The sequence below is a fragment of the Protomyctophum parallelum genome, assembly GCF_964188405.1.
Source record: "Protomyctophum parallelum genome assembly, chromosome: 18".
Taxonomy (NCBI): domain Eukaryota; kingdom Metazoa; phylum Chordata; class Actinopteri; order Myctophiformes; family Myctophidae; genus Protomyctophum; species Protomyctophum parallelum.
In genome coordinates, this window is record NC_139716.1 from 25719002 (window position 1) to 25746251 (window position 27250).

At 42.4% G+C, this 27250-nt stretch overlaps 1 protein-coding gene across 1 annotated transcript in view; it reads left to right on the top strand.

Annotated features, from left to right (window-relative positions):
• Positions 1-4498: 4498 nt before the first annotated feature.
• The window catches only part of actn3b (actinin alpha 3b), a 53960-nt gene continuing 31208 nt past the window's right edge, over positions 4499-27250 (top strand). Inside the window, exon 1 of the mRNA XM_083789023.1 lies at positions 4499-4896. Within this exon, the coding sequence (XP_083645149.1) occupies positions 4759-4896 (138 nt within the window). The 5' untranslated portion in view covers positions 4499-4758. The remainder of the gene's footprint in view (positions 4897-27250) is intronic.

A 27250-nucleotide genomic window follows, 5' to 3' on the forward strand; every position in this document is an offset into this window, starting at 1 on the left:
TAGATTAATCGGCATCGGTTTGATTAATCAATCAGACCGATTTAATTAATCGTCGGATTAATCGGTCTGCCTTTACAGATAAACAAGCTTAAAGTAACAGCTTGAACAGATCTACAAGCTCACAATATATTAAATATGATATATTAAAGTTAAATCTGACTTGCCTAAGCCTGCAGTGCAGATACCCTGTTACATGTATTTTTCAGAATGGACAAAATTATTATAATTCTTCAGTACAGAATGAGATCATATCCACATCGGTAATATCAGTTATCGGCAAGTTAACAGCAATTAATTATATCGGATATCGATATCAGCCAAAATGTGTCATCGGCACATCCCTACTATTTAACCATTATTTTATCAAAACATATCACAGTGTTGTACACCCCCTTTTTAGTGGCTGTGTTTGTTTTCACAGGATATTGAAGGTTACAGCCATGTGCATGTGGGAACGTTCCACTTGACTAGCTTTGACAGAAGTCACAAACCATGCTGTCTCTGTGGTTGCACATCGGTGCACACACAGCAGAATAAAAGTGTAAAAATAGACACTTACTGGCCCCCCCTTTTTTTCCTTTTTACCCTTTCAGAGTTGAATTATTTCTCAGAATTGTTCTGTGTAGTGTAAGGCCCAAATCGCCCCACAACTCCTTGCAACATGTATCTACTTGGCAACCGTTATCCCCAATGGCAGTTGCAAGGAGTTGCATTGTTGTGACATGCCTTAAAACCGTTTTGTTGCAAGGAATAGGCTATATATGCATACAAGCCATTTTGGAAAGAACTTGGGCCCCTTCCCTACTTCCTTCACAGGTGTTACCGATGATACTAATGAAGGCTCTGTTCCATTCTGGTCAAACAGTCATGGTGCTGCTGCTAATGTGCATGTTTGCTCACTGGAAACACTGCTCCACCAGTGGGTCTCAAAGTGTCCTTGAGTGGGTTCCAAATGTCCCCGTACGGGTGTGGGTCCATTTGGTTCCATTTGTACACTCTCAGAGTTATGGGGGTCCTTAAAATTAAAAACTTTGAGAACCACTGCACACTAAATGGAACAGAGCCTTAATTAGTATCATCTGTAACACCTGTGTAGGAAGTAAGGAAGCACCCTGTAAGTAGGAAGAGTTATTCTGTGTGTGCATATAGCCCATTGCAATCTATGATTGCATTTGCAACTGGTGCAGTTTTTTGCCTAAAGACTGGATATATAGTCTTAAGCATGATGATATAATTATAATGCACTAAATACAGTAAACCTGTGTGAAGTGCTTAGAAGTGGCAGATGGAGTTTGGGGGAAGCTATCACATCAAGGCAGTTCAGAAAGCATTGGTTCTCATTGTGTCTGGTAAGTTGGAAAACATACTGTAACATCCTCTGTTCATTTAACTCTTTGAGTGCATAAATACACCCATAATGGGTCCATTAGGTTCAGTTTACACACCCTCCTGAGTTACAGATCGACCGCCAGTGATGGTCCATTTGTACACAGGAGTTTTACTGTGTATAATTAGTTTATATAAAGCCCATATCTATAGCCGTGGAGTTGCTTTATACACATTCACAATACCTCAGGATTGCTTATGTCAACAGTCAACAACTCTGACAGAGTATGGTCAGGTTTTATAGTTGGTCATAATGGCACACTGACACTACCCATTTTACATGAAAGGTTCTAATGGTCTTAAGAACATTAAGTATACCTTCAGTAAACATGATAGATTGAAAGTGATCTGGCATGACAACATTTTTGAACGCACTGTGCTTCAATGTATGTTTTATTTGACTCTATAATGTGTACAGAGGACACCATTACACTGTATAACCTTTGATGTAAACCTGGGCAGACACTTGACTATACTTTATATGTTCTTCCTAGAAAGTGTTGCCGATATTTCCCTCGAGTTGTAATCTGGCTGTCTTTTGCATGTATGGCCAAACACATTTGACTCAAATCATTCACATTATTTGGCATGTCCTCGAAACCCCCTTGATTCAGATGTATGTGTACTTAAGCCATCTGCATAGCAGTGTTATCCTGTAACCTCGGGTCAGCAAACGTGTGTGTGGGAGGACAGAGGACAGCTGTCATGACATTTTCATTGACAACTCACAGGCACATGTCTGTGACATCACCAGAGAATCCGAGCAGTGGTCCCATCAGGCAACACTATGGCCTATACACATTTATTTATGTTTCTACCACACCTTACCATGATGTGTATTTGTTTACAGGCATCACAATATTACTCTTTCCCATTTATACAAATTACTATGCAGTTAGCTAGGCTTCCACAAATAGGCTAATGGACCCAAGTCAAGTGTGATTACATTTAAATGGCACGAATAAGTCATTCCAGCTTCTAGAAATGCTTTCACATCCTGTTTCATGACAAATCAAATCATAACCAAGGCCATTCCATTTCAGCTGGAGATGAGAGGGCGTTTGATAAAATGGTGATTAGGGGGCAAACTTTAATATTGTAGGCTTATTATGTATGCATCTATAGTCATTTTTCTTGCATTGCTCAAAATGTATTTTAAGGCCTTGTTTGGTCTGCCCGTAAATCACGAATAAATTAGATTTTTGAAATAATTGTCTGTTTCTCTTTTGTTGTAGCTTGCTGTGATTTACATATCTGCACTGTTAGAAGTGTATCCTCCACACCTCCAAAAAGATTATAGGTGTGATTAATTGTGATACAAATATATATCGGCAATAAACAGTCTAAAATTTGGGGGGAGTCATTCCACGAAACCTGTTCAGGGCCATTATTGTTACGGTCTGGAGGGGAGAATGACTTGTGTAATGGTGTTGAGTGAGACTGGGGGACAGAGGGGGACATCTTTTTATTAAAAAACTAAACGGGACCAGCAACAAAGCACACACATATTTATATTGTGAATGGCATCATTTATAGATTGGTGTGCATTTTTCTTGCTTTTCAAAATCATTTTATTTAGGTTTTATAACAGAAGCCCAGGGGCAAGTATTAAACGGACATAATACAATATAAAAATAAAACTCTATACCACCCACAATCCCAAGGACTTGTGCATTTTTAATAGTCATATCTCAAGTCCACTTTCATCGAAGGCCATTGGGGACATGACAAAATGACCAAAATAAGGGGGGTGTGTATTGAAAGAAAGCAAGATAATTTCTGGCATGAAGATAAAATGCATGTTATTTTTACAGAATATTAAAGGGAACATTTCATTTGATGATAAAAAAGCTTTTAAAAATAGTTTTTGGTGACTCGATCAATAAAATACACCCGATTCATTGTGATTAAAAAATATATATCAGCAATTGTAGTAAACTTAACAATACTAATTATGTTTGACCACTTCAACCCCAGCATCCTTATTGTGGGGATGACTTTTGCAGAAAGTAGCAGATCGACAAGCTCACAAAGAGCAGCAGTGCGACATGTTATGAGCTTGTCAATCGGCTATTTTCAGCAAAAGACTTCCCTACAATAAGTATGGAGCCCTGAGGGTTTAAGTGGTTAATTCATTTAGTTCTGACATGGATCTCTATAAACATTACACAAGTGTTCCCCATAAGAATGCAGTGGTTCTCAACCAGTGGTCATTGAGGGGGTTCCAGGGGGTCCCCAGCTAAATTATATAGTTGGGGACCAAATGGACCCTTAAGGTGGTTGCACAATGGACGCGTTTTTCGGAAAACCGATGGAGAAACGCTGCAAAAACTCTGAAAAATGCACTGTGTGCAGGGACCTTTAACGGGTAAACTTTTTGGTTCCATTTGTACACGGTTCCATTTGTACACTCATTAAATTAACATTGATTTTACAATATAAATTTGGCTCCCAGAGATTAGAAATGACAAATGGGGGTCCGTAGCCTAATGCATACATGTCAAACTGGGGGTCCTTGAAATTTAAATGGTTGAGAATCACTGCTAGAGCGGTAAAGATCTTCTCTTTTGGGGGCCCCTGGCTGGCATATATTTTCATATGGGGGTCCGCGGGCTAATAAGTGTCAATTTGGGGATCCTTGACATGAAATGTTTGAGAACCACTGTTCTAATGAACCTCCTAATCGCGTGGTGTGGCTAATATGAATGTGGCTCAGTGAACCAAAAATGTCACAAGATACTAGCACAGGGAATTGGGAGGGGTCGGTGTCTTGTTTGATTTCTTTAAACAACCAACCACCCCTCCGGTGACTTTCTCAGATATAGATGACAGGCCCGGGACAGTCTGACTGTGTGCCACTGAGAGTCACTAACAGCAACAGGTGCATTGGCACAAACCATAAAAATAAAAAAATGGTTCCTTCTGCAAGGAGGAGGAGGGGGGTTCCGTGGGGCGTGACTGACGTGCCTCCTGGCCACTCACGCGGCCGCTTCCCCCCCGGCGGCCCCGCCCCTCCACACCTGTTTAGGGTCAGAACCTGACACCCCGATGTGGGCGCTCCCCACCGGCCCCATCCATACTTATTGGGGTGCGGTCACGTGGGCCACCGTTTGACCAGGAAAGGAGCAGCTTGCAGCGGCAGTGGGAGCACCACCTCCGTCCGCACAGGCACCCTCGCAACACTGGAGCCCCTCCGTCTCTCTTGTCTCTCTCTCTCTCTCTGTCTTTGTCTCTCTCCCCCCATCCCGACCCGAGGAGGCCCTAACCCCAAGAACACAACTTGAGCTCCGTCGTTTTTTGTTTTGGTACTTTTTCCTTAATAACATAGCAGGGACCTAAAGAAGTCCTGTGTGACAAACAGAGGCGCTCAAGATGACGGCAGTTGTCGAACAGATGATGAGCTACAACAGCTCCTACCAGTGCACGGAAACAATGAAATACATGGGCCAGGAGGATGACTGGGACAGAGACCTGCTTCTGGACCCGGCCTGGGAGAAGCAGCAGCGGAAGGTAGGTTGAAGAAGTTGCACCCCTCCTTCCCCACATATTATTGCCTACTAGTAATGGTGGTGTCACTGTAGTGTAAAAAACATGAATTATTCTCTTTTTGAGTGAAATAAATGTAAAATTGTATAGGCTACATTGAAATCGATGGGACCGTTGCGACGTCATTGTTAATGTGCACGATTTGAGCTACATCGTGAATTGAAAACTGTGAATAAAGTTGCACCACAGACAGTGGGAGCTTCTCTTGGTTTTGGGAAAGAGGCCATCAAGGTGTTTTTTAGCAGCTGCTGCTGGTCCTTCTGACTCCTTCAAGTTCCATTGGAAGCTGTGTGAGCAGTGAACACACACACACACACACACACACACACACACACACACACACACACACACACACACACACACACACGCCCCAGATATTTTAAGTCGTGCAACTTTCTCAGTGTTGTCTTTCAGTTACCCCCCAACTGCCTCGTGAAGACGCGTCTAAATATAAACCCCGAGTCCTCCTCGCCGACCATTTGGACGATAAAGCAATAAAATAATACTTTGGAGAACGTGCGCATTTTACGCGCCGGCTATACCGTCTCCATTTGGCACAATGTGGTTTGCTCCGCCCTATACAAACCTAAACCTAAGGCAAATGTAATGTCCTTGAAGTAAGAGTTTGAATTGTGTAACAAAAGACACCTTTGCTATGAAAGTGGCAAATATGCTAATTTGGTCTTTTATTAGACCTCCGTTTTGTAGTGAGAACTCAACAGTGTCATACTTTGACAGTTTGGGGGTGACAGTGGTTGTCTTGGTGACTGACCATGGCCTTGTCGTGGAGACGAGTGAAACAGCTGCAGTTTAATGAGCTGTCAGTGCTAAAAGTCATTGGGCCGAGATGACGTCGCTGCTTTGCCACCTAAACTTGTCTTGGGAGACAATCACACCATGGCACAATAGCCAATTCAGCTTTATGATTATGTTTACATTAGGGTACACACACACACACACACACACACACACACACACACACACACACACACACGCCGTCTTACCATTGTATTGCTGGTTGTTGTCACTGTCTGCAATGGCACTGTCTGCAAATGTCATAATTGTGATTTATCCTTTATTGGTAGAAGGGTGACATTTTCCTTGTCTCTTCAGTTAGAATAGATGACGGCAATGTCAGGAGGACATGGCTGTTCTTTACCATCAATTCTACACAACTTTCGGGGCCACGTCACCGTTGATGAAAATAGCCATATGCTAAAGCTGTCACGTCATTTACAGTCAATTAGCCTGCACGCACTGTGATTGAAACTAAGCCCAGCTATATGAAGCTGAAAATAGCTCTCTTTGTAACGTGACTTACACATTATTGCAACTGCACAATAACGTTTACTGTTTGAAAACTATACTTGCGATGTATTGTAGCTTTCTGTTACATTGAGGAACAACAACAGGCTACAGCCCAGTGCCAGTTCAACAAATTGTTTCAGATTGCAGATCCATTCAATATGCATTGCAAAGTCCCCCCCCCCCTCCCCTCACACACTTTTAGAAGCAGGGGATCCTTCTCAGTTTGACATGCCTGAGAGAGAACTCGACAGATGGCAGCACCCAGAGAGAGAGAGGGAGATGGCAGAGCTAGTGGATATACGCCCCGGGTTGGTTTCACAAACCCACAAATACACGTCCACCTAAAAATACTTTTCAACTTGCCGTGCACCCCTTCCCCTCCCCTCTCCTTCCTCCAGCTCTCTCTCACTCTTTACCACCATCAAGTTGAGTACTTCCTATCTTGCCGGCCACTCTCCTCTTTTCACTCTCTCTCTCTCTCTCTCTCTCTCTCTCTCTCTCTCTCTCTCTCTCTCTCTCTCTCTCTCTCTCTCTCTTCAACTTGTTGAGGTGGCATACCGTGCGTATATCTTTTCTTGGATGCCACCTTTAGCTCGCTGGTACAGTCAGTGGCGTGCTTCTTTTCTTCTTTGTACGTGTTTTTTTTTTTTTTTTTTAACACTTGTAACATGATAGAACACTGCTTGTTAAACCCAGCACAAAACACGCCATCCATTCCCTTTAACTTCACCTCTCAACCTCTCAGGGGAGTAGGTCACAGTATGCTGCTGCTCTCCTCGGCATGTAAAATCCAGCTTAAGGCGCTGATATCAGGCCGTAAATATAGATTGAGCATCATTTTGCGGTGTAATGAATCTGAAAGGAAACCCCCTCCGCCACCTGTTCTCTGCCCCATACTTGAGATTTCACTGGAAAAATCGACTCACCACTTTGACACACTAATAAAATGTTTGTCAACACAAAGTGATGTCGAATCTGATACCATGCCTTTCGAAATAGGCAGTGTGTTTGTGCTCGCATAGATATGTGCGCCTGTGATTGCATTGGTATGTGCTAGTGTGTGCGTGCGTACTTGGGTACGCACGCATTGGTGTTGTGTGTGTGAGTGTACGCGCATGCACGTCTGACTTGTACATTACAACATTGGTGTAAATGTATCATTCATAATTGTCAAAATGTTAGCTGAAAATTCCCTGCATTGCATAGATAAATTCTGCTTAATAGGAGCTGGCAATGGAACCTTGTGCAAGACAACGTATCACACAAGGGATGTAAAAAAGAATGAAATTCACAAAGAGTTAAGTGTCTTACATCACTTGACAGTTGACAGTAGCCCACTCAGAAATACCCATAACTCAAAATGTCTCTCTCCCACTCGAGGTGAGAGAAAGATCAGGAATAAAGGTTCTTAGGCTACAGCAGACAATTTGGAGGATAACTAGAGATATAGAGTTATATCAGGATAGCTGTGGGTGGAACATTGATGTATACGTTAAGGATCTAAGCCTATTTATTTTTTTATGCCAGCTTTGCCTGAAGCTACACAAGAAGGCAGATTTTTCCACTTTTTATTTATTTTTTACAGAAAAACGACCACTCATTTCTTGTACAGTAGAATCAATAGCCTGTTTGAAGATGAACTCGTGTGATGTGATAGCCAGAAGGCTTGTCTTAAAGCCAACGAAGAAGATGGTTAATGAGTATATCTTGTAAATGACTAAGCTTCATTGTTATTGTGTTCATTCCTTTAGGTGTATCACAAGAGGATCTGTGTGGGCCTGTATAAATAACATCCATACATGATTTGTTGTTTATGTAGCTTAGCCCCGATTGCAGGAAAAACTAAATCTCATGAACACACCATGTAGTCTGGACACAAACATGTCTGCGTGTTCAGCTGCTAACTGGCTAGCAGTCTGCCTACTAGTGTTAACCTAAAAATATCCATTGCATAGGCATAGGGCAGCGGTCTCATTGGCTCAGCTGGGCCCATTAGCACCAGGGGATGGTGAATGTACACTATGTGTGCGGCCGCAGGGGGAATTGGCATCCCATCTGGTCAAATTAAGTTGACATTTTGTTGTCTCTGGAAGTGTAAAGATTGTCACTTGTGGTCAGTACCATGCTTAACTCTCTGTGACAGGAATCGGCGTAAGTAGAGTGTAAATTAGTTCATCAGTTCAATCAAAGCAGCAATCCTGAGGCCTTGGTTACTAATTAGTTGTGTTTATTTTTGTGTGTTAGCCTAATACACTATACATTAGCCGTTATTAGCTCTGATGCTATTCAGACATTTAGTAGTCAGAGAAGGTCACTGGTTCACCTCCAAGCCAAGTGTTGAAGTGTCCCTGAGCAAGACGCTTAACTCTTAACTGTGTCCCCTCAACGCTCATCATAACTACCTGAGCAGCCATCAGCTGGCTGAATCTGAAACCGAATCCCCCCCGCTGGACTATAAGGTCTACAAAGAAATATAAATGATTATTATTATCAAGCATCAAAGACCAGCAATAATACTAGTCCATTCATCATAAGATGTTGCAAGGCTTGAGTTATCATCCAGAGTCACACACTTTCTAATATTTTCTATTCTGTTCTATTGTATGATATTCTATACTACGATAATCTATTCCAGGATGTTTAAAAAGGAAGAGGCAAAAAATCTGTATCATTGGAGTGAAGTTATGTAGTATAGAGCAATATAAATTATGTATCTACTACGAGTAGTATCTCTATGTAGGCAAGTTGATATCCTGAGATAGATACTGTGTCATGTAATCTCTTGTAGTCTAATCCGTTTTGGTGTTTTACAGCTAACAGCTCTGCCAGTATAGTCCTGAAGCCACATGAGGTCACTGATGTCACATCCCATCTGACAGCCTCTGTGACACAGCAATCCACCCCTTTACTGTTTTTCTTTTTACACCTGAGCAATTGAGGTTTGCAATTCAGATGGACTGAGATTGCATTTAAATAGGGACCCAATGTGATAATTTGGTAACTAAAAAAAACTATAATTTGTATAAATATATACGCACGACGTGCATGCGGTCACAACGGGTTCCTAACGCCAAATCAAACGGGTTCAGATCTGAGCCAAGTCTCCTGAGAAGGCACGTCTTGGACGGGGGAACCAGACATAAAAACAAATCCATACGCACGTGCACATCAATTCAGCTGGAACCATTTTTCTTGTCACATTATAGTAAAATGTAAAAACACGCCCAGTGCACACTGTTGATCTGCTTGGTACAAGAGGATCAGTTATTTGAAGAAGTTAACGTTTTTGGTCACTGATGACTTTCTTCCAGGCATCTTCTCATTGTAGAAATTGGCTCTCAGTTTCTTGTTAAAAAGACATTTTGATTGTTAAGTCTTGGTTGCACAGTATACTGAGGATTGGACACACTGAAAAAGCAGCTTGCTATAAGTGTGTTTTGTCTCCTCTTTGGCCCTCCTGAACTCTTCAAACAAACTAGTCCAATACTTGCCTGAATGATCTGGAATCAAATGTCATCACCCATCACTGTTTAGGGTGCTTTCCATGTATAATGAGAAAGTACTGTATGGCAACATTGAGCCCTGTTGTACAACAAAGTATAAACCAGAGCCATAGAGTATGACAGAGTTACGACAACTCCGTTCACTTCATGGGGCCAGTCCAATGGCGGTTCTTCTGCATAGACTTCTATTGGCGAATAGCGACAAAGGCCTGAACCGGAAGTTTACGGAATGCACTGGAGTCTATGGGCTTTACAGTGACAAAACGAGTTGCATGAACCACGTGACCGGCTGTTTTCAGCCCCCTCAATGTCATAACTCTGTCATACTCTATGGCTCTGGTATAAACTAGCCATTATAATAACATGTCAGCCATGGGGAAGAAACCTGTGTTAATATGCCTTCTCCTTAGACGAGATTTCTTGCATAAACATATTTAACGTTCATTGGGATATCCCCATTTAGTTCTATTTGATGTATTTTTAATGTGAATTAAGTAGTTGCAGCCTGTGAGTGCTTTATTGAGAACTACCTCCCTTTCTGCAGGCCTTAATCTTGGAAATGAGTACTATTTTGATATTACTCCTTAATCTGGGTGTGTCATAGTCATATAATGTAATAGTCAGTGAAAACGGCAGATCTACCAAGCTCACAATGCATAATGTTGCAACACATTGTGAGCTTGTACTGTAGATGGGCTAGTTTCAGCAAAGTGATTTGGTGTAAGAGGGGAAAATGTCAATGAAGTGCATACACATGGTTTAGACCTGAGGACGATTCTACAGTTTTTGAAATACCTATGTTTCTATATCACTGGTGCTCAATATTTCATGTCAAGGCCCCCGGAAATTATATGTAATAGGCCGCCGACCCCCATCTGAAAATATGTTGTTCCAGGGACCTCCCAGAAGCAAAGATTTGAGTTGAAAACATTCACTCTGATTTGCACTACATTTCACGATAAAAAAAAAGAGCAGATCTACAAGCTCGTAGCGCGGCACTCTGTGCTTGTAGATCTGCTATTTTTCAATAGCTAAAGCATAACATAATGCTTAAGACACCAAAAGGTGTTTAAGGATTAGACATTTTGCCCTGCTAGTCCAGCTCCATAGAGGTGTACTCACCTTACCCACTCACCCACCTAATTCCTGTCTGGACGCACTGGGGCGGACATCTTAGATTCACACCCATGATTCACCGGGTCAGGGTCATGTGATCCCTACACCACCAGTGCAGGAACCTTAGCCCCTCTACCGAGGTGAGCCATGGAACCTGCGAAATGTTTCATGGAGAAAGACGCTAGCATATTTCATTTTTATTTCTATAAAGCATTTATTTTTGAGTTGTGAGTTGTGACTGAGTAAATGTTTTGCAGATTCTCAACATTAATGATTTTTTTATTTGATCATGTCACAAACTGTTTAGTCTTTCTTCTTTTGTAATAAACAAAATACATACATCTCACACACAAGAAGAAAGCCAAGCAACAAATGCTAAATTCCGTAAATGAAAATGACACGGTTTCATTTTTTAATTGGTTCTTTGACTGAACTCCGAAGATGTACGTAAAGTCAAGGAAGGAAAGAAAGCAGATGACGCTTGAATTAAATGTACAATACAGAGATGACTGAGGTATTAACTAATAAAGATTAAGATAGGATTAGTGAATACACTGTACTGGTGAGTTATGTCTTAGAGTGTATGGGGGGTAAAAGTAAGAAGAGAGGTGAGACTGCCTGCTGTAGTCAGATCAAATAGCAGTTGCTATTCCAGAAGCTGTGTCCATGTAGGGAAGCTTCTATAAACTGCCTTAGGCAGCCACAGGAGGCCACACCAAGGGCTGAGGAGTGTGTGTGTGTGTGTCTGCGCGCATATGTGCGTGCCCGGCGTGCGTGCTTCCGATAACAATCATTTCGATGCTTTAATACAAGGTACATTTTCGTGTGGAAAAAAATTGGCGTACACAGCTTGTGTTTTAAGAGGATACGTGGGTTTGACTTCTCGGGAGTTGTGAACTGTGAAGACATGCCGGTAGTTGTGTTTCAAAGTCTCGCAGCAATGCTGAAGGCAGGACACACTATACGCCCACATTGTCAGAATGCAGGGAGTGAAAGTAGAACCGCTGAGGGGGGGGGGGGGGGGGGGGGGGTTGGGGGGGGCGGCCATCTTGGATCTGATCGGAGCCGACGTCCTCTATATCACCGTGTGTGTGTGTGAGAGAGCAAAAATGTCTCCTCACCACTTTTGAAATATTAAGTGTTTATATAACGTGTCATGTAGTAACATTTATTTGAACGCCATTTTGATGTACTGCAGTGCCATGCTAGAATTACTGTAGATTCTATTCCAGATGCACCTTCGTTCAACTGTGCGTGAGCCAAAGAGGTTTCCGTTACACATTTGGGATCTTCATTAGTGGCAAATGGCAACGAGCATGAGTTTCTTTACATAATGAACCTGAGTCCCACACACTGTTAATGCTGTCATCGTTTTATGTTTGACTGAATAAATCAACCAAAGCTGCATATATATATGCCTGTTAAAGCAGTCTGTCTGTATAAAATGTACTGTAAACCCAGTCATTGTGCTTTATTAGTGACATTGGTGGTCCAAATGGTGACCTGCGTGTTGTATAAGGAAGCAGATAGCCTGCAAGCTGTCGAGTTTATGGCCTCCTCACTCAGTAACAACAGAACAAACACTGGAGGACACAAACATATGACAGTATGTGTTACCTCATGTCCTAGTCACTTGTGCCGTGTTATTTGAGCAAACGAGGTTACAAGTTGTGGAGTATTAACTTTGTTAAGCTGTATTTAATAATGTCACCGACACATTAGGCACAGTCCCACTGGGCTTGGAAAGGGCCCTGGTGTGATTCTGGCATCATGTCCTATAGTCATAGACTAGTATTTTTGAGCAAGGCACTGGCCTATAAGGCCTTATACACACGTATCAAACACATGTTCTGTGTCTTGTTTAATGGACGCCACAATGCTTTTCCAATGGGAGTCACATGGTTTGACCAAACATTTTTGTTTGATGGGGAGAAGAACATTGGAAATGCATTGTGGCGGCCATTAAAAGACATAGGGGGCCTAACAGTTATGGGGCCATATCTGCTCCCCCAGGCGCGATTCAGTAAATGCACACGGGTAAAAGGTTGGTCTCTGCAAATGTACTAACTTAATTAGTCTAATAATGAAGGTTATTTGCACACAATAGGTATATATATATGAGTGAGAGATAAATAGCATGTGAGGCAGATTGTTGAGGCCTGTGACAGAAATCTTTAATGGTTAAACCAGGAAGAGCAATTGACAAGACAACAAGACATTAGCATGATGTCATGCTAACAAGTTGCTACAACATCTTTCTGGACAGTTTTGAAGCTGATGTAACATCGTGTAACTGAATGATGATGTAACTGAATGCTCGGTTAATGTTTCTGTTTTGAGCATATCGCCCAGATATGAGTGTATCAATTCGTAGCTGTACCAGGAGCAGTTTTTAGGATAAACGGTCAGCTCTATTGAATTTGATTCTTTTGATAATAGTGTCCGGGCCAATGTTGCATAAATAACAGTTGAATATCGAGGATTAATTATTATTTGCTTTTAATTGAGGTCTTTCTTTACAAAGCAACAGTCACACTGTAGATTCTAAAATTAATAACATGATGATTAGAGCAGTAGATTAAGATTGTAGTTTAAATCGGATGAGATCTGTCGATTTTGACTCAAAGAAACAATGTTTTCTACAGGGCTGAGTAACTGGTCAACCACGACTAGCTCTTTACGCAAAGTGAATGGTTGGACATCTAGACTTGTCACAGGTTACCATTAGGGCTGTGCCCTGTAGTTAATTAATCCTGTCACAGGTTACCATTAGTTAGTCTTAGTTGACCAAGAGTTTGTTGGTTGATTGACTTTGTTAGTTGAATTCTTCCTTTGCTATAACAGCCAGCAGCCATTGTGAAGTCAACAATGAGAGAGTTCAGTCCCTGACGTCACCACCAACCTGAAAAGGCTGTTCCCTGCATGATTGTATGCAGAAAATGCATTAAAAAAAAATTAAATAATAAATTTCTTTAGCCCGAGAACAGCCCATACCATAGATAACGTTGGGTTTATGTTTGTTCACAATGATTTGTCCTTTACCATGCTAAACAGCCTTACTGTATACTGTATAGGTCACTTGTCAGTGTCAGCCGTCATGATCAGGTCTCCTGTCGAGGCGGAATTAGCTGATTCTAGAGATGCCTGGATAGTTTTGCAGCGTATTTCAGAGAGTAGAACTGGACCAACTGAAATTAGAACCCCCCCCACTCACCTCCTCCTCCTCCTCCCAACACCACCGCTAGGCCAGGCGCACGGTCATAAATCTCTGGCACCTTGTTGAGCCAATTTGTCTGCCTCATTGTCAGTCAGGGTGCCCATGGGGCACAGTAAAATGATGAAGGACGGTGCATGCCACCGCTGCGACCGCCTCTGCCAAAAACCCTGAACCCGTTCACTCACCTTTGTGCTCCGCTATCAATCAAAACGATTTCCCATCAATCCTTTCATTTTAATGGCTAAAAGGTGGAGTACAGAGAGGGCACGAAAATATAATGTCACAGCAAACCGTTGAGAGCTGACTGTGTGTGAGGTCGGGGTGTGTGTGGCCGACCGCAGGCTTAGTAGTCGAACTTATATTGAGTATATTGAAAGTAGTATATCGGAATTAGTCGAAAGTATATCGAAATTTAAACAGTAAATATTGTATCGTATCGTTTGACTTTATATCGTATCGTTTTGCAATGGAAATAACCAGTATCGAATCGTTTTGCAATGTAAATCTAATTTAATCAATACTAAGTACTTGTGCATTGTAATTAGCAATTTTAAGAAGAAAAAATGAAAAAGATGGGATTAATTACTTTACCATTCCATATAGCTACAATTGGTCTAGTGATAAATGTGTGTATTCTCTGTGTTCATGTCAAGGCGTGGGGTCGAATCGTATCTTATGCATGTACCATGCATCATGATACATATCGTATCACTGTTAAAATGTATCGTTAATTCGTTACACCCCTAGTATAGATGCTTGCCACGGATTAACAAAAAGCTAAATAAAAAAAGAGCTTATCCGTCACCTGCACCATGAACACTGTTCGTGCAGCCAAACCATGCAGTCCTCTCGGCATCCCCGTTTACCGTTCTCTCGCATCAATAAAACCCCCCAGACATCTGATGATTGTGCCAGAGCTGCAAATCACACAAGCAAACACATACGCACAAGGGCACACTTCTGGAAGAACGCAGGCCTTCTTGCTGACAGTTTTGGCTTTGCTTTGACATTAGCAAACTCACTTCCAGTGAGGGGAACTTAGGAATATAGACTACTGTAATGGGGCAAGAACTAAATGGAATTTGGAATGTAACCTGCATGACGATAATGCACAAGTAAACTAAGATGGCCTGATGATTGACAGAATCAGGTTGCTATTGTTTGTTTATGGTATCATTTTTATTGGCATACATATTCTGCGCTTGTGTGTGCACATTATATGTGGATTGTGTTTAGTTTTTGTGTGGGCTGTTTCTTTCGATTATAGTGTGATGTCGGAGTGATAGAGGGACAGATGTATATTAATTACACATTATTGTTCCATCCGGTGCATTGCTACTATACTGTGAATGTAATGCTGGACATTGAATCCCAAATGCATAACTGATTGGTTGGTAAATATAATTAAGTGCAGTCATTATGTAACCACGAATCTTAGTAAGCTATAGGTAGCTTGTGCGTGCGTGCTTGTGTGTGTGTGTGTGCGTGTGTGTGTGCGGTGACGGGGAATAGAGCTATTGCGTCATGTCTAGCTCACTAGAATCCTTTTTACCGACAGCATGACACGCACGCACGCACGCACAATGCTAGCAAAGTTGTCCTAGGCCTTTGAGCCTCTAAACATAGACATGAATATTTATAATTTGGACTCTGGCCCTACACATGAGGCTGACAATAGGCCCATGTCAGCAGTCTTTGTGGGCTAATATCTCTGTCTCCCCTTCTTGTCCACTGTGATCCCTCTGCAGCAGCTAGGGAGCGCTTCAACACATGAAGTTATAGGTTAGGAGTCTGCTCTGTTCACTCAATCGGCACCAATGTAGTTTGAAAAGTGCAGTATTATTATTATTATTACAGTATTATTTATCCTTATACTCAACCACGTGAACCCTAATAACGTCCATTTTCTGGGATCATAATAGGTGAACACATTCAGCGAAAATTGACGAACATACAGTGAAACTAGCATCTACATTATAGCTCACAATGCGCCGTACGGGCTATTTTTGGCGAATAGATTTGGTTCCGAGGGGGGGAAAGGGTGTTATGTAATATTAGTTTTGCGTGGTTAATAAATTACTCATTTATTTTTCAATCTTTTCAGCTCTGAGGAATGTAGCTACACTTCTTGGATTGGATCAAATAGGAAGATGACTTTCTTCTTTCTCTAAGGCTGCTTTTTCCACAACATTAAGGCATTCAAACATATATTATTTGCTTTCTCTAAGGCTGCTTTTTCCACACCATTAATGAATAAATTAATCAGTTGCTGCAGCAGCTTCATTTAGGCACCTAATTGTACTGTATTACCTCCTGCTCTAAATTGCCCTGAATTGGTGTCTCCGGATGAGTCAGCAGACTCCATCAGCGCACCTCTCTCACCATCCTTCAAATCATATCCCCTCCAGGCAGTGTCCTATCTAATAAAGTGGTAAATGCTCGTGAAAACATGACGCCCCCACACGACCAAACAAAGTGGCTATTTCTTCTCGTTGCAACTTTTTCGGTCGCTTCAGCACTTTTCATATTGGTTTAAAAAGCACATTAGTGTTTGTCTAGTCGTTCTTGCATCACCATAAGCCTCCGTGTGGACATTCTGACTTTTCTGATGCAATGCGCATTCCTCTACACTTCCTTTAAAACATTTACAGTCAATTTCAGTCAGATTGCTTTTTTGTTAATTTTATTTGAGTGCAGAAATATGATAGCCTTTGAACTGACATTCCCAGAGTGATGAAGTAACTGCAGTGTTAAGGCAGTTGGCATAACAACAGACTACCCGATCGCAGAGCAACAATCTCTCATCCCTCATTCATTTAACTTGACTGATGTTGGACTGCCAGTGTTATTTTTTGGTAAATTATGGGGATCTGTGCCAAGGCCACTGACCTGACGACGAAGATCTGTTGATCGAAACGTTCCTTTGCCTAAGAATGGTGTGCGGGCCGCCCTATACCTCCTTCCATGATCTGTGCCAAGACCCCATTGTGTCGAAGTACCCTTGATCCGACGCCATCGCCATCATGGTGTGCATTATAACTTAAGCCTAACCCCAAGGTCAAGCCTAAAGCCCAAACCACACCGAAAGGTCGGGATGGGTCAAAGCGTTTTTTTTTAAGGTCAACCACACCAATGCAACTCTTTGCAACTCAATGAGTTGCATTGGTGTGGTTCACCATAAAAAAATACATTTTGTCCCGACCAGACCCTTTGGTGTGGTTTGGGCTTTACAATAAGCCTAGTAACATAACATGTTTAACTATTACGATGACGTAATAATGGTCCTTTCATTTACATGGAAACTGTCCGTAACTGCGAGGCCGAAATTTCTGTTTACTGTTTAGCAACGGCTAATAGGTTGTTTTAACCAAACTCTAATCAGATGTTACAGTTTGTTGTTGATGCTACAGCACTGTCTTCTTGAAATCTCGGGTCGAGGTGCCGAAATGAGCAGATTTGTATATATAACATGTTTTGGATGATTTAATCGGGGCTTAGTCCCTACTTTAAAGTTGTGTGTTTGAATTGTACATCGGCAATTTACTGCTGTGGTCCTAGTAATATTTGTTATTTTGGGCGTTTATATCTACTGTATATTTAATATACACACAATATATAAACAGTTAAACACCCAAAATATAACAAATAGTATATGGACCACTCCACACAAATTGCAGATGTACAACATTTCATATCTAGGAATTTGCGTAAAAGACTTTACTATTATCCCTCTTAACAAATTCAGACTCAAAGAACACCCTTTTTTCTGGTGGCTCAGTGTACGACTGCACGTATAAAGGCATGACTTACTGTGTAGTCGTGTAGCCTTGTCATAACTAATGTATGTCGTAAATATACTCGTCAATGTTTTTACAAAGACCCACGTTGCCCCAATATACCCCTTGAGACGGACATGATGTCACGTCTGAAATGTATACCCAGAGTAGAAGAGAATGAGATGAGAGGAAGTTGGTAGCACGGTGGGTGGGTGGGTGGTGCCCTCAGGCGGTTCCCATTCCTGTGTTTTGGTGTAATTGACGGGGAGGAGGGGAGCTGCTGTGGGCCAGGTTGGGGAAGGGGGGGGGTATGGTGTCAGAGATACGTAGAGATGGGGTACGGCGTTCGGGGGTTGCGTGCATTAAGGGGTGTTTGTTGGGGGCGAGGGAGAGAAACTGGAAAAAAGATTGGCTCATCATGATCCTGGTTTCCTATGTCATCATCATCCCGATCCGTCCCCTGCCTGCGTACATAAGGCGCCCATGCTCGGCGGCGTGGGGTCTCTGTAAAAAAAAAAGGGGGGACGGAGGTATATTTAAAACCCAGCTGGTAGAAGAAGGTAATGGGGGGGTTGGTAAGGAGAGGGGGTGGGGGGTGGTTAGTGGCTCTTCAGCCACACCTGTTGTACCCCTCCCACACATACGCACGCGCATGCTCGCACACACACACACACACACACACACACACACACACACACACACACACACACACACACACACCTCCCCTACCACCATATCAGATCAGCTGTTGAAACTCTGTGAAGGAATTCAAGTTGGGTATTGTTTATCAGTGATGATGATGGAAGATGAAGTGAATGTATCAATACTGCAATGTATGTGGATTTACTCTGTTGTCCTGTGTTACAAAATGTCATTGGGTCAAAGTATCAAAGCAATCAAAGAGGTAACAGCGCACACCAAGAGTAGGGAGGTGCTGACCACGGGAGATATACTTTAAAAAGGAAAAGAGAGGTTGCACAAACTCGTAGTCCCGATGCCAAAACACTTTTTATTTTACAAACGTTTCGACAAACAGGTTGTCTTCTTCAGGTTGTCTTCTTCATACCCTGAAGAAGACTACCTATTTGTCGAAACGTTGGTAAAATAAAATGTTTTTTGGCGACCTCTCTTTTCCTTTTTATTGGGTCAAAGCATAAAAAGTATTGGCATCAAAATATCCTTAAAGTACCACAGTAAAAGTGCTCATTGTGCATTTTGTGTTTTCAAAATGTATAAAAAAATCATTTGAAAATAGCCGTTCTGCAAGTGCATAATGTGTCGCGATGCGACGCATGCGCTTACTTTACACCGCTGTTGTTTACACGACGGACTCAGTGATGCAAATAGCCTGCATCCTGCATGCTTAGACTCACTAAATTGAGAAAGGAGACAATCATGTCACCCTCCAGGGGGTCCTGGCTGGGATGCAGTACTGTACTTTAACGTTGTTGAAGTATAGACCACCCCTGGGGTCCCGGCACACATTACATTGAAAACCTATTTACATCACTGGGAACTATAACGGTACAGGCTTCCTGGGACCCCCAGGGTGTGATGTCAGGTGTGAATTGCCGTTCTGACAAATTCCTTGCCAGTAGTAGGTAATTTCCTTGAGTTTGCTTTGTCAGAGTTTGTGTCACAGCTGACTGTGTCTTTGAAGAGTTGAAAAAGTGAGTCTAGCACTGTAGCATATTATACTGTTTGGCTCAAACTCTTTTCAGTTCATCTGAAGTACTACAAGACAAGTTTGTAATATAACGTTGGGACTTCGTTCATGGCCGACAGATATAGACATGCACGTTTTGAAAAGGTGAAATTAAGCAATATTGTTTTCTGACATGATTGTGTCCTTTCTCAATTTAGTGAGTCTAAGAATGCAGTTGGTCTTGTAAACAACAGTGGTGTAAAGTAAGCTCACAATGTGTCGCATTGCGACTCATTATGAGCGTGTAGAACAGCTATTCTCAAAAGTATTTTATACATTTTGTGTGAGTACTTTTACTTTGGCACTTTAAGGATATTTTGATGCCAATACTTTTGACCCAATGACATTTGTAACACAAGACTTTTAGAGATGAACACAAGGTGTCGGGGACACGCGGTCACGACCACGCGGTCACGAGCATAGAGCCAGAGAGGAGTAGCTTCAGTGTTGGGACAGATGGACTAATAACAATAACAAGTGCAGCATGTCTGTGTTTCATTGTTGGCTACTGATAGATTGACACAGCTGTTCAGGCTTCTTACAGTAGTATGTGAAGTACAATTTAACCACAGGCAAAAATAACCCACACTTGTGGTTGATACAGAATTGCTTCCAGTTAATTTGTTTTGCATAAGAGTTAAATTAACACAGATGATTCCCAAAATGCTGCTTTTGCTAATGTTATAAGCAACCGCTGTCCCACAGCAAGTAGTTGTAGCCTAGTCTACAGAGACCTTGACATTGATCGCTAACAGTTATATAGTTATATAGCTGTGAATTTCTTCCTTTAGGCTAAGTGAGTCAGGTGAGAAGGTGCGTGTCACCGCGAGGCGAGCGAGAACCCCGACGGTTATGTCAGCAGCGCCTCAGTATCTGGTGGTAGCTGGCAATGGGACCCATTGTTCCTTCACTGTGTGTGTGTGTGTGGGTGAAAGGTTGTGCATTCCGTCTCGCCTCCAATAAATACTATTATCAAACAGGTGCCCCCGGTGTGCATGCTCAGAATAATAGAGCTATTCTTGAGTCTGCAGGCTTGCGTTTCGCTGTTGAGGGTTGTAAATTTGCTTTGTGTGAACTGAAGGTTGTGTCGTGTGTGTGTGTGGCATTGGATCAACGGCTGAGTATTTTGTGAGAGAGATTAATAGATGCGTGTGGACTGTGGATGCATACATGTGTGTTTTTTTTGTGCACAAACTTTTAAAAGTGCCAGCAATGCGTGTTTATAAGCATTATGCATCTCTGTTGGTATGTGCTTATCCATGCATACTGTGATATGTACGTGAGCAGGACAAATGTAGAGTGACAAAGGTAACAGTGTGTGAGTGTGCGAGCGTGCGTGTGTGTGTGTGTGTGGCATTGGATCAGCCCTGACAAGTGCTGAGTATCTTTAGTGGCACACCGCATGCACACACACAAATACGAGTTATATTAAAGGCATATATTTACCTGCACTATAGGTGGACATGCAAGTGTTGTCCCTTGTTATGGTGTAAATGCATTATATTGTGTAGTATGTTGTACGTCACAATTGGTGTGTGTGTGTGTGTGTGTGTGTGTGTGTGTGTGTGTGTGTGTGTGTGTGTGTGTGTGTGTGTGTGTGTGTGTGTGTGTGTGTTCGGGGCAAACTTAATTTCAGTGACCAGATTTATTTTTTTAAACTTGTAACCAACTACTACACAAGCTCAACTTCTTTAGAGTGAGCATATTATGGAAACCATCTAATAACCTGATAAAGATGGAAGGAAGAAGCAAGCTGCAGCGAATTGTGAACCTAGCCTCAAAACTCATTGGGAAGAGACAGAATTATTAGGTTGTATCTACAAGGAGGTACTTCCCTCTGGTAGACAAAGTACCAAAAGCTAAACGTAAGTCTTGTTAGATTTGATTTTAATGTATTTGTCACTGTTTGTTGTCCTGCATTTTGCCATGAAGATAATTGTGTGTAAGTGTTGCTGTTTTGTTGTTGCTGTTGTTTATGAGACCGAAGACAAATTTCCACATTGTGGACAATAAATGAAACTACTGTAAATAACTGGAGGGGGGGGGGGACATTTGTATTAATAACTTAAGCTCTGTCATACAACAAAGAGCGGATGTAGGCTTACTAGCTCACAACACATTGTGTTATGAAAATATTTAGAACTAATTTGAAAATTAAATTTGCACAAAATGGGGATGCCAGCCAGGATTCAATCATGTGGTTAACATACTTTTATTTATTTTTAATTAAATTGTGATTTTTTTTGTCAGACAGCCATGTATTTATTTCAGTCGGGGATAAAATAATTATATCCCCACCCGTGATGAAAAATAAATCAAATGAAAGCTGAGGCATCCCCCCCAGCTGACCAGACCCCTGGTCAGCTGGGGGGATACACACACAGATGGCTGTGGTCATCTGTGTGTCCTTCCTCTTGGCGTCCTCCATCCGACCACAACCGACCCACAGATAGAGCAGTGGTTTTCAACCAGTGGTCCGGGGACCACCAGTGGTCCTTGAGGGGATTCCAGTGGACCCTTATAGATCTTTAACTCTTGAGAGCGTAAAATTAAACCAAATGGTTTCATTTTAATTCACGCTCTCAAGAGTTAGATTATTGTCGAACATCTGCATCGCTTAATTCACAATTGGAGAATGTAAAATAATTGTCATTTTGATCAAAGTTTGCCTGTTATCTCTCAGGAACCAACATCAACACTGCATGAAACTGTGGGCAAAATCGTATCCGACAACAAAATATCCTTTTTTAGTTTTGGGTCTGAGAGGCTAAATCTCAGACCGTGGCTCAAATGCAGAATAAATAAAATGGGCCTTGATATGAAACCACTGAGATAGAGAGATGAGGGCAGCCAGTCCGGCCAGCAGTGACAGTGTGGACGTGGACAGCACTTTGTCAGTGCTGCTGAAGTAACACTAGGCTAGGCTAATTGTCAGGGCAGCTGCTGTTGACGTGTCCACATTACTGCCTGTGATGAATTAGAGTAGGCCGGCTATACACAGACACATACCTGTTGGCATACTTTACTGTAGCACACACACACACACACACACACACACACACACACACACACACACACACACACACACACTGTGAGCTGGAAAGATTGCTATTTTCAAAAGATTTTTGAAACAACTGCATAAGAAGAGTTATTTTACTTTTGGTACTTTAGGTACATTTTGAGTAGTTCTGCATTGCAGTATTGATACTTTTACTTAAAGTTAAAAACCCCATTTGCTCATGGTGTAAATTCTCCATTCATTGTCAATGGCATTTAATGTTTGTGTCCAGACAGAATCTACACTATAGCTGTTTATAGGAGGGGCTAGTGGCGAGCGCCCCTCAAAAATGTGTACTTTTTCCACCACTCGAGGCGTCCTGACTCCTGACTCCAGACAGGAGAGGAGGACAGGAGCAGCCAGGACGTCAGCCTGATTTGATTGATTGATTGATTGATGGACGTCAGCCTGTCGGTGACCTCCATTTAGTGACAAACAGCAGTGGCAATGTCCTAATTACAGTGAAGTGAAGCATGATCTTAACGTCCCCTTTCCCTTTTAAGCCAGTGGTTTTCAACCAGTTGTCCGGGGACCACCACTCAGTGGTCCTTCAGGGGGTTCCAGGTGGTCCCCGACTCCCGAGAGTTGGTAACCAAATGGACCCTTGGCTTATACTGTAGATCTTGAACTCTTCCGAGTGTAAAATGAAACCTAATGCATTTTGGTTTCATTTTACAGTCTCGAGAGTTAGAATTAGTTGTTAAACATCTGTATTACTTAATTTACAAGAATTGGTATTTTGATCAACGCTTGCCTGTTATCTCTCCTATGGTACCACTACCACATCAATACAGCATGGGATTATTGGGGAAAACATTGTTATGTTTTGGGTCTGAGAGTCTAAACGTCATCAAATGGTGGTCTGTGGATCAAATGCTGAATAAATAATGGACCTTGATATGAAAAGGGTTGAAAACCACTGATATAGAAACATAGGTTATAGAAACTGTCAGGATTTAGAAGACATTTGGTAGAATCTGGTATCAGGTTAACTGGTCTCAGAATCAGTGAGGTACAGTACAGTGGCATTACACTCAGCTTCATGCTGCCCCACTGAGGCAGGCATGGGTACTGCAGAGTTAGAGCTGACGGTTGCATCAGCTCCTTCGACTGACAGCCAATCATCTGGCTGCTTTTATAAAGGGTTACGCAGACAGACAGTGGGGTCCGGGGACCCCCAGGGGTCCTTGAGGGAGTCCCAGGGGGTCCCCTGCTAAATGACCCTTATTCGACTGTAACTCAGAGAGTGTACAAATGTGTACATCTCTACACTCTCTGAGTTAAATTAACATTGATTTTACAATATAAATTGGTTGAGAGTCACTGCCAGAGCCATACAAATCTTCGCATACCTTTTCAAATGGAGGTCCGCGGGCTAATAAGTGTCAATTAGGGGGTCCTTGACATGAAGTTTGAGAACCAATGTGCTGTAAGGTGCGCGTGCGTGCGTGCGTACGCGTGCGTGTGTGCGTGCGTGCGAGAATTAATGGTTTTTCATGTTTGGGTCTTTCCAAAAGCCCCATCCCTTATACGGGAAGTATGCCAAAAACATCAATACAGATATCAAATTCACTTATTGGAAACAAAATGAAAATATTTGGTTAATGCCAAACATTTGGTCACTTAACCATATCAAATGTAGGTTTCTACACCTATTCAATATTTTTTTGATGAAGCTCATGATATGAGGAGCAGTAGAAAATAAAATGTGAACTTATTATGTACTTCTTTGAAAAATAAAAAAACATTTGAATTACCAAAAAAAAGAAAAGAAACTCATTGTCGAGAGGGTATGCACATGCATAAAGTGAGTTTAACGTTGTTTAATGCAATCAGATAGGACTTTTCTGTGTGGATATGTATGGGGCTGTCAATCAGATAGGACTTTTCTGTGTGGATATGTATGGGGCTGTCAATCAGATAGGACTTTTCTGTGTGGATATGTATGGGGCTGTCAATCAGATAGGACTTTTCTGTGTGGATGTATGGGGCTTTCAATCAGATAGGACTTTTCTGTGTGGATGTATGGGGCTTTCAATCAGATAGGACTTTTCTGTGTGGATGTATGGGGCTTTCAATCAGATAGAACTTTTCTGTGTGGATGTATGGGGCTGTCAATCAGATAGGACTTTCTCTAGGTCGTCCTCTGTGCCAGAAATGCCAGAAAGTCGTTTATTTGGAACTTGGTAGCAGGCGTTCCCGCATAACTTGCCGGGTATGATGATGATGATGATGATGATGTCACGCGCATACACCCCACTATATAAGTGCAAATCTGTGTGAGTGTGTGTGTGTGTGTGTGTGTGCATGTGTTCCAACGTGCACGTTGGGGTGTGTCAGCTCTACCATGCACAGGAGTGGCAGCCTCGTTTCCCCCATGGGGGGCATTCAGCTGGGATATGGTGACCTCATTTCACAAGAAGGACCCAACCACATCCAAGGGCTAGACCAACAGGTGGGGGGGGGAAGAGAGACAGAGAGAGAGAGAGAGAAGATGGTGACTTCATTGTGGTGAATTCCATAGCGTTACAGGATACCCCGTCCCCCCCGTCCCCCCACAATGATTCTTACGTCATACGTTTGGCAGCACAGCATGTATGTGTCACACACCAAAAAACAGCTGATCTACAAGCTCACAGCGCTTCATTCTGTGACGCCTTGTGAGCTTGTAGTTCTGCTATTTGTTTTGGGGGGCGCGACACTGCATGGTGCATCATGCCTAAGTATAGATCACCCTTGCATGGGGCTTTACTGTAGTAGATATTATGTATGAAAATGACAGCTTGATGTTTCAACATTTACTACTAGCGAGTTGTTATACTGAAAATAAGGCTGTAATCATGAATTTTATATGAAGTGAGAAACCCGTAAAAGTGAGAAAAAACAGAACGGGGGGGCGCCTGTTTGTCCGGCACCTGAGGCTATTGAATTCAATGATAAAAAGTTGAGTATGTGAATACCAATGATAAGTAGGCCTACCATTTCAGGATATTGTTTACTAATGAATTACATTGTTTCGGTACTTTGGTGTTTAAACTTTAGCATTCCTACTTCATCTAGTGTAAACTCTAAACGACTATCCTCTCTCTCTCAATTCAATGCAATTTAAATGAAGATGAAGTAAAACTAAAATGCACTAAACTGCGGCGAGTCGGTAAACTGGCGAGTTCTCCGGTATTCATTTATAAAACAAGGTAGTATACTTTTATATACTTACTGTAGCGGCACAGCACTTAGTAACCTATATTATGGGCACTTTGCCCATGACTGAGTGACTATCCTGACTGAATCAATGATAATAGCACCTCTTTGATGTCTGTCAAGTCAAATGCACACTATACTATCCTACACTGCTCACCCACTGACTGTCGTGGTTTCCATTTCCATTTTTACATAATTTTTAGTTCATTCTTTTCTCTCCATTTACTCTCTCTCTGTCTCTGTCTCTGTCTGTCTCTGTCTCTCCGTCTTGGACGCTTACAGTTTGCCTTAGGAATCTGGTCGTCTCAGCTGTCTCTTTGCTACCCGATTTAGCCTCCCTTCCCCTCTGCCCCCCCTCCCCCCTCCATGCTTTTCCCACCTTCATCACTCCCTCCTCTTCACTCATTTCTCCTCACCCCCCCTTTCCTCTCCTTCCTCCTTCCTTCTTTTCTCTCTATCTCTATCTCTATCTCTATCTCTATCTCTCTATCTCTCTATCTCTCTCTCCCTCTCCCCCCCTCTGGTTGGGGTGTGTGCGTGCCTGTCTAAATTTGGTCATGCGTTTCAAAGGGAGACGGCACCAGCTGGGACCCTGGGCTGGTTTTGGGAGGCCAGTAGGCCTCCTCTCCTCTCCTCTCCTCTCCTCCAGACCCCGTACATCAAAACACACCATTCCCTTCCTCTCCTCTCCTCTCCTCTCCTCTCCTCTCCTCTCCTCTCCTCTCCTCTCCTCTCCTCCAGTCCCTGTACATCAAAACACACCATCTCCTCTCCACTCCACTCCACTCTTCTATCTATCTATCTACGTTCTACGGCATGCTTTTGCTTTTTGCACTCTTGCTGCATTCATTTCATTTTCTTTCTCCTCTCTCTCTCTCTTTTGATCCATGCAGGCGTGGGTTCTTGCTCCCTCCCACTCAAGTGCAGTAGTTTCTCTCTCTCTCTCTCTCTCTCTCTCTCTCTCTCTCTGCCGTGCCAGTCTATACACCCACACACACACACACACAGATCTGCAGTCAGACACACTTAAGCCCAGGTGACAAACTGGCATGCGTGCATGAGCGAGAATGTATGTATATTGTATACACACGCACACACACACACACACACACACACACACACAGTAGATTCATCTTTTATGCACGCAGATTTAATGGAGAACTTATGCTCTCACCTTCTGAATACACTTTCCGTCATTGCTAATTTATACATCTGTCACACTCTCCCCTACCTCGGTCTCTCTGTCTCTCTCCTCATTCTCAATCTCTCCTCTCCTCTCCTCTCCTCTCCTCTCCTCTCCTCTCCTCTCCTCTCCTCCCACACACTCCTCTGTGTAGCTCATTATTCATTGTTCTATCTCTCTCCACACACACACACACACACACACACACACACACACACACACACACACACACACAGTGTTTAGGGGGTGTA